Below are 8,714 nucleotides of genomic sequence, written 5' to 3'. Positions count from 1 at the left end.
ATAATTAAATGTGAAGGGGGCCCTAAAATATTTTCTTGGGAAAAAGGGAGTCTCAGACAAAAAAAGGCTGGGAACCACCGAAATACAGTGAACAGAGACTGCAAAACTGAGCTTGTTCAGTGTGTTTATGCTCACTGTGTTTCTTCACGTGGCGCAGAGAAAGCAGGTTCTTCATCTTGAGGACCAGTTTATGGACTAGAGCGACAGAGTTTTCATCTACAAACATCCACAAGCCTTTACATCGACCGAAACCTACAATCAGAGAAGAGCCAAGTGAGGTTTATCCGAGCACTCTAAACAAAAGCGGTAAACCTCAATGTTTAATAAGATTTGACCGACTCACAGAGCATTAACAGCTCCTTCTTGGCCAGCGCCGCTGAACTCTGAAGCCAGCCGTTAAAACGGGCCAAACACTCACTCGTATCCCCTTCACCTACAGGAAACAACACATCAAACTATTAGTGTCACATCATCGTGATCCATATTGGACCGAGGCACTGGAACAATATAAAGTCCAACCTTCAGTACAAAGGGCCCCTAAGCAGCTGACGAGGCCCTTGATATCGTTGTCTGTTAAAGCTTTATTCCACAAGACCTCTTTGTTTAGCATCATCCTGTTTTTCCATGAAGATGTTTCCACACAGAAACCTTAAAGATATTACTACCCAACTAAGCTTTAAAAGTTAGACCTTGGTTAAACCATGTTTATAGAAAAAGGAGAAAAAATATTAATATAACAATCCTTTGTGGTATTTTAACTTGTGCATATTCTAAATAGTCAGTATAAAAGCTTGTGTATTTGAACAGTTATTAATCTATACAGTAAGTGCAAAACTGTCCAAGCTCATAACTCATAAGGATTGTGGTAAGCATACTCACCAGATAAAGCACTTCATCCAGTATGCAGTGCTCATGTGTGTGTCCTGCACTCAGTTCTGCTGAGTTAGTGTGTGCGACTCAATCCCCTTCAGGCCTGAATAATCCTTTGGATTTCATTTGCTGTCAGTACATGTGGTATTACATTAAAATATGCATAAAACAGGAGTCGGACAAATGAAGAATGCCCATTGAAGCAAACAGCCTCGGAGATTTCACAAGTTTTCATTTATAGAAGAACATATATAAGCCATAAATTGACTGTTTTGTCAGTTCTGTTGTGTTCTGTTTTGTTTCATTCTCTAAAATGTATTTATTTATTCATCAATATTAGCAATATTATTTAGAAATAATTTACATTCTTAGAAGAATAAACAAGGATCTTGTGCACATATGTGTGTTTTGGTACATATAATGTATATATTGCCCATTAATGGGAAAAAATTAAAAAGTAATCCCAATTTTTTTTCAGGTCTATATAATTTTAAAAGAAACTACAAAGTAAAGTAGTATGAAAATATATAATATTTGTATTTAAATTGGATATATAAAATACCATAAAATTAGTGCAATCAAATCGATTAATCATGATTAATCAAACACACATGCATGTACACACACACACATATATATGTGTGTGTGTGTGTGTGTGTGTGTGTGTGTGTGTACATGCGTGTGTGTTTGATTAATCATGATTAATCGATTTGATTGCACTAATTTTATTTGTATATATATATATAAATATAAATAATTAATAAATAATTAAATTATATATATATATATATATATATATGATGTGATTAATCGATTAATTGATTTGACAGCACTACCATACATTTATAATAAACAATATATGTAAAGAATGTCATTTAACAAAAAAAAGGATATAAAAATTAAACTACATGCAAGCATATATAGTTGCAACATAAGCAACATAGTTGGTGACTTTTAGTAGCTCAATAACCCTTTTCTCATTCTTTACTCTCTAACACACACACACACACACACACACACACACACACACACACACACACACACACACACACACACACACACACACACACACACACACACACACACACACACACACACACACACACACACACACACACACACACACACACACACACACACACACACACACACACACACACACACACACACACACAGTGAGATTTGTGCTGGTGGCAGAAGGTACTCTTCCAAATCCAACTGGGCTGATTACTGATTACAAAGAATTACGAGAGAGGTCACAGCTGAGTCTGCGGCAGACACACACACACACACACACACACACACTTAGTATTGATTTGCAAACAATGCATTGAGATTGTTAACCAAAAGCTGCGAACATCTGATGGAGAGAAATGACTTGGAACAGGGCGGGATGCCACTGAGAGGTGGAGAGACATGGATGTGTGAGTATAAGCTGTTTATTCCTCTTCTGCAGGATCGTCTCACACACACACACACACACACACACACCACTCCTGGCCGAGGACAAGCCCTGTGCCGGTCCATTCAGGTGAACTTATTTTGTTTCGCCTGCTATTTTGAGCTCTCAGTACTCACGCCAGGAGTATTCTTATCTTTTGAAGATTTATATGGCTGAAAATATTTGCATGGTATCTGTGACGAAGATAACAATTATTGCACAAAAATGTAATCTGATTATATACTTCATGTGGTCAAATCTAAATCCAAAATGTTTATTTAATATGATCCTTCTATTTTTATGAGACTATTAAAGGTGTACAATAATGCTCTTCTCAGCTGTTGCTAAGTATGTTTTCTCTCTTTTTTTGCCTCTCAGAAATACATTTGCAAAACAAAATGGAAATAGTTTGAGCTTCACTACGTTTCTAAATGACCTCACATGGCATCTCCAAGGAGTTTGACAAATCAAAATATAAAACGGCTTTGTTTTGCCCAATTCTTTTTTGACTTATATCTAGTTGTTCTCATTATTTAAATGAATGAGCTGCATGCGATTGCAGTTCAAGGTCCTTTATTGATTGACACTCACTAACCAAAGAAGCTACTAGCTAAGAAGCATTAGTCCATTCATGTCATCTTCTGTAAGAACCTTGTACACCTCAATGACTTTCATCTGAAATTTCTAATTTAGCTATTTGATTTTTGTACTACAAAATCAATTACAGTGAAGTGTTCTCTGAAATTTTGAGGCAGTTCCCACACACACACATACTGTAAAATGGCTGTGCTTCCGGTTAGATTCACCAAAACCAAGAGAGACAAACTGGCGCAGGTTTTGTGGGTTCTGAACTGGATTTCCATTGTAACAGGAATCATCCTCTTTAGCTTGGGCATCTTTTTGAAAGTAGAAATCAACAAACGGCAGGATCTAATGGTCGAGCGTCAGCTCCAATCCGTGCCAAACATGCTAATAGCCGTGGGACTTATAGCCTGTGCGATTAACTTTTTGGGAGGAAAGATCTGCTATGACTGTGTGGACACCAACAAGTTCTTACGTTGGAAGTTGGTGATGCTCCCGTACATTATTTGTACGTTTTTCTTCACTCTGAGCGTGCTCGCGGGGGCCTTGATGTGCTACAGCATGCTCGCACAGCTGGAGGAATCGCTAACGTTGGGGCTACGTGACGCTATGCGCTACTACAAGGACACGGACACACCGGGCCGCTGCTTCTTGAAGCACACCGTGGACCTGCTGCAGATTCAGTTCCAGTGCTGTGGGAACGAGGGCTACAGAGACTGGTTCCAGATCCAGTGGGTCAGCAACCGATACTTGGACATGTCTCAGCGGGAAGTGGTGGAGTAAGTTGGGCCTGAAACAAATAGTTATACACAGTGGATAGCATAAATGAACACACCCATGCTAAAGTTGACTAAAAGGAGGAATAAAAAATCATCTGTTGGAAATTGATCTTTATGCCTTAATTTAAAAAATGAGGAAAAATCCAACCTTTAAGGACACCAATTTTCTTTGTGAATGAATAATGTATCGTAAATAAATAAATGTTCTTCCTTAAAATACAGGTTGCATAAGTCAGTACACCCCTATGTTAAATTCCCATAGAGACAGCAGATTTTTATTTTTAAAGGCCAGTTATTTCATGGATCCAGGATAATATGCATCCTGATAAAGTTCCCTTGGCCTTTGGGATTAAAATATCCCACATCATCACATTCCCTTCACCATATCTAGAGATCGGCATGGTGTTATTTCAGTTAGGCTAATAGCTGGTATGATTTGCATTGAGAGATAATCCATGCCAATCTCTAGATATGGTGAAGGGAATGTGATGATGTGGGATATTTTAATCCCAAAGGCCAAGGGAACTTTATCAGGATGCATATTATCCTGGATCCATGAAATAACTGGCCTTTAAAAATAAAAATCTGCTGTCTCTATGGGAATTTAACATAGGGGTGTACTGACTTATGCAACCTGTATTTTAAGGAAGAACATTTATTTATTTACGATACATTATTCATTCACAAAGAAAATTGGTGTCCTTAAAGGTTGGATTTTTCCTCATTTTTTAAATTAAGGCATAAAGATCAATTTCCAAAAGATGATTTTTTATTCCTCTTTTTAGTCAACTTTACCATGGGTGTGTTCACTTATGCTAGGCACTGTAAATAGTAAATATGTAATTAGTTAGTTGAAATGCCCCTATTATGCTATTTTAAAGGTTCCTAATTTAGATTGGCTGGTCTCCTACAATAGGTTTACATACATCCAAGGTCAAAAAACTGTTTAATTTTCTCATAATATGAATTACAGCATAACCTGTTTTCTCAGTTTCGGTTCAATCAAAGATTCAGTCTTTTTAAACCTCTCTTTTCCGAGAGCTTACTCTGCTCTGATTGGTCTGATGACCCAGTCTGTTGTGATTGGTCTACTGGTTATAGAGTGTGGAAACGAAACACTCATTACCATATCTGAATTTCAGCTACAGATCTTCCTTAGCCCTTCATACTGAGAGAACAGAAACAATAGCGTCGGTTTTCAATTCGAGCGTAGAAAAAAAGCATCTTCTCGATAACACACATAGATATACGTATACACTAGATGTCGCCTTGGGGTTCTAAGCATGCGTCAAAACCGCCGCCATCTTGGAACAGGGGTCTCGTCATAGGAAGTAGCTGGGTAACGCTGAATTCATGGATGATGCCGGACTTTTGTGCTGCGTATGGATGTTCACACGAACGAAATCTAAAAACCAGACAGCAAGGGATTACATTTCACAAGAATGTGAAATTTTGTAATTTTTTTTAAATTTCTCTGGACTCTATAATAAATACATGTCTGACCGTTGGAACGAACCAAAAAAACTAGAAAATCGCATTCATGACGATTTATAGTGATTTAATTTCCATTAGACCTTTTCCTACATTGACGCTGATGCATTAAAGAGGAGGGGCTCCCCTGTTCCATGATCGCGGATCTATTGACGCATTCGTTCCAATGAACTGCCGTAGCCAAGGCCACATCTAGTGTTTATATCTAAGAATAACACAAACCAAACTCTTCCAGTCTCAGCTACAGTGTTTGAGGGCGGAGCTAAGTAGACGTTGTTCACTGGCAGCCAATGAAGATCATAGACTGGCATTATGCAAATGTGTTACAAACCTGTGCAATTTTGAGTAAGAAGGAAGACTAGAATTACTGATGACTTGTTTCAGGCAAAATCAGTTCTTTCTTTTGGGAGATAGTAACTATTTGAATCTTTGAAGACCTTTTGCATTCACAAGCAGCTATATTACACACTAAATGAAAGGTAAAATCTGAGAATCATAATAGGGGCACTCAAATTATAATGAAATGATTATGGTGCAATTTTATAATTTTTATAATTTTTTTCTAGCCGTCTAAGGAGCAACGTGGAGGGAAAATACTTAATGGACGGGGTTCCCTTCAGCTGTTGCAATGTCAATTCTCCTCGGCCATGCATTCAGTACCAAATCACCAACAACTCTGCCCACTTCAACTACGACTACCAGACCGAGGAGCTCAACCTGTGGATGAGAGGATGTCGTCAGGCTCTGCTGGATTATTACGCAGACATCATGCATTCAATCGGCCTCACTGTTCTGATCATCTGGCTCTTTGAGGTTGGTTGTGTCTATTGCTTTGGCAAAACATTAGGGAAGGATTCAATATTATAAGATTTGCAAATATTAAAGGCGCATTGTGTAATATTTCTGAGGATCTATTGACAGAAATGCAATATAAGATCCATAACTATGTTTTCAGTGGTGTATAAAGACCTTGCATAATGAACCGTTATGTATTTATTACCTTCGAATGAGACATTTATATCTCCATAACCGCGGGTTCCCGATCATTGAAATGCACCGACATGTTTCTACGGTGGCCCTAAACGGACAAACGGGTTTCGTTACTATGTTGCTCTTCGTGCAAGGAAGCAAGCTTAGTTCAGCGAATAAAACACTGACACGATGATGAACAAGTAACAATAATATTCGAAATAACATATCGTTGTACTGAATAATTAAGTAAACATACTTTCTTAATTTATCCTTGTAAAGAAACCTCATTGCTGAACTTCTACTCTCTGCTGTCTCAGACGATGACATCACTTCCTGTCGGCCACCGTAACTTTTGTTGGTTGCAATTCGTAACCTCACCACTAGATGCCGCTAAAAATCTCACACTGAATTTTTACGCATTACTTTCAATTTGAAAATAAGAACTCATATTTTATCATTCTTTCACATCGGCCTGGTCAAATGAGTCCACCTAGCAATTCCATCGGTCTTTTAACGGGTACTCTATTCATGACCATATTAGAAAAGCTATAAATTTGATTTATGATATAAATTATATATATATATCATGATAATCTAGTTCCTTAACCACTCAGCATACCACCACATCTAGCATACCTCTTGCCTAAAAGAATGCTATCTTATTTTAAAATGCAAAACAATACAATTTTAATATATATACATATAAAGAGACCCTATTGTACAGTATGGCAATTGTAATAGATAACTAAGCTTATCTGATACAATTAAGCTGCGGTCACACTAGTGAAATTTCATGAGCAAAAAGGTCCAAATGTAGAGAAGCATGAAACACTGCTCACAAAGATGGCACTTTAAAAACCAAGCAGCTTTTTGTTGGCCAACGCAGCAAATTGGTATAACCAAACTCGAGTGCGAAACCCTCACAAGAAATTCCTGATCATGTGGATGACTATTGAAATTACTGGATTTCGCCCGCAAAAATGTGATCGCACCTTTACAAAACGTTGGATTCATGACACCAGTCTTTGAATTTGATTGGCTAAGTATTGACACTCCAAAAAATGTTCATCCAATCATTGTATTCAGTCCGAATGTGTATTTATCTCTACACACATCACACATCATCAGCGCCACAAACAAACAAACAACTTTTACAGTTCATCCTGAACCAAAACAATGTGTTTTTCCTGCGTTCACGACATATCATAATTACCATAACTAAGAGAGTGGCTGTGTGCGTTTATGTGTTTGAAGGAGGCATGGCTTTGGAGACACTCATTTTGTGTTTTAAAAGCTAACTTGCTATTGCTAGCCTCTCCGAAATTGCCCACCCTAGCTTTAAAAATCTGATCCGGTTCTGTGGCTTAATCCCATCCTGGGATTGTACACTAACTTTATAATCTCCTCTATACACCAGTCACTCCAGTGACAGTGTCCAAAAGCATGTGAAGCTTCATGTACACTTCAAACAGTATGAGTTATACAACAGTTTCAGTTGAATCAACTTTTTTTATAGGAAAAAGTATCAGACTGCTATGAGACAAACAAGCTCATCGATTCCTTCTCTGACAGCTCTCGGTTCTTACTGGGGTCCGTTACCTCCAAACGTCCCTGGAGAACGTGCTGCGACAGGGCGACCCCGAGAGCGAGTCTGACGGCTGGCTCCTGGAGAACAGCTTTGTGGAAACCGCTCGCACTAACTTCAACATCATCAAACACCTGGGCAAGTTCAATCAGATCAACACAGCCAGCAATGGAGATCCAAATATTGATAGACCACCTACAGCACATTATGGTCCAGATAATGTGCCTCCAAAGCCCCTTCCCACGAGCAATTAACCCCCCAGAACGCTCCTTCTGCGGAGAAACATTACATAAGCTATACTGTAAAAAAATGTATGCTTAAATTATCTCAACATGTGTTTTTACATTGCTTTTACTCATCAATACGGAAGAGGATTAGGGCCAAGCAATAATAAAAAAATTATTCTCGAGATTCAAGTCATTATAATGCTAAATTAAACTCGTTAAATTTCGAGAAAAAAACAATCGAAATACAATCTTGAGAATAAACTCATTAAATATCGAGAATAAAGTCGTTGTGTTTCGAGAAAGAACTCGTTAAATTTCGAGAAAAAAGTCGAAATACAATCTTGAGAATAAACTCATTACATTTCGCGAAGGATCAACAAGTTTAATAATGCGTCTTATGGTATCCTGGGAAACCACGAACCCCTGATGAATCGCGCGTAGGTGAAGCCAGCGATAACCTTGCATTTGTCCACTGGTTGTCTTTTCATGTTGGACAAAAGCGAGTACATCGCGCAAATTGGACTGATTTTTTCTTCTAAAAAGAGCTAGCCGCTTGAAAATTATCTTTCAAGTTCGTATTCTAATTATTATTCTGTCATAATTAGCTAAAGTTGATAGTATTTCTTTGTTACTGAAAGAAAGTCAAAAATATAGCTTGACTAAGTGACCCAACTCTGCCATGTCCTCTATCAGTCGGCTATGCAATGAACACTGACCGAATGCGTTATTCTCTTAGTTTATTCTCTTAGTTTATTCTCACGATTATT

The 8,714-nt window shown here is 38.0% G+C and overlaps 1 protein-coding gene and 1 long non-coding RNA gene across 3 annotated transcripts; one reads left to right on the top strand and one right to left on the bottom strand.

The window, feature by feature from the left end:
• Window positions 1–387: 387 nt before the first annotated feature.
• On the bottom strand, window positions 388–1,107 carry LOC143746433 (uncharacterized). Its single transcript, XR_013206555.1, has 3 exons — window positions 880–1,107; window positions 520–614; window positions 388–433 (listed from the first exon to the last, which is right to left on the bottom strand). It is a non-coding gene; the product is annotated as an uncharacterized LOC143746433 (long non-coding RNA).
• A 942-nt stretch (window positions 1,108–2,049) lies between these two features.
• Window positions 2,050–8,674, top strand: prph2la (peripherin 2-like a). 2 transcript variants are annotated; one of them, XM_077240124.1, is made up of 4 exons: window positions 2,050–2,294; window positions 2,690–3,672; window positions 5,730–5,976; window positions 7,708–8,674. In XM_077240124.1, the coding sequence occupies exons 2-4, from the start codon at window positions 3,092–3,094 to the stop codon at window positions 7,972–7,974; spliced, it is 1,095 nt and encodes a 364-aa protein (XP_077096239.1). In that variant the 5' UTR covers window positions 2,050–2,294; window positions 2,690–3,091; the 3' UTR covers window positions 7,975–8,674. The 2 variants fall into 2 exon arrangements, with proteins under 2 accessions (XP_077096239.1, XP_077096238.1); XM_077240123.1 differs by having other exon boundaries at window positions 7,652–8,674.
• The last annotated feature ends 40 nt before the right edge of the window (window positions 8,675–8,714 follow it).

Source organism: Siphateles boraxobius, unplaced genomic scaffold, assembly GCF_051911475.1.
Source record: "Siphateles boraxobius isolate OS27281-9 unplaced genomic scaffold, OSU_SipBor_1 22, whole genome shotgun sequence".
In the NCBI taxonomy this organism is placed as follows: domain Eukaryota; kingdom Metazoa; phylum Chordata; class Actinopteri; order Cypriniformes; family Leuciscidae; genus Siphateles; species Siphateles boraxobius.
This window is presented reverse-complemented; position numbering and strand designations above follow the sequence as displayed.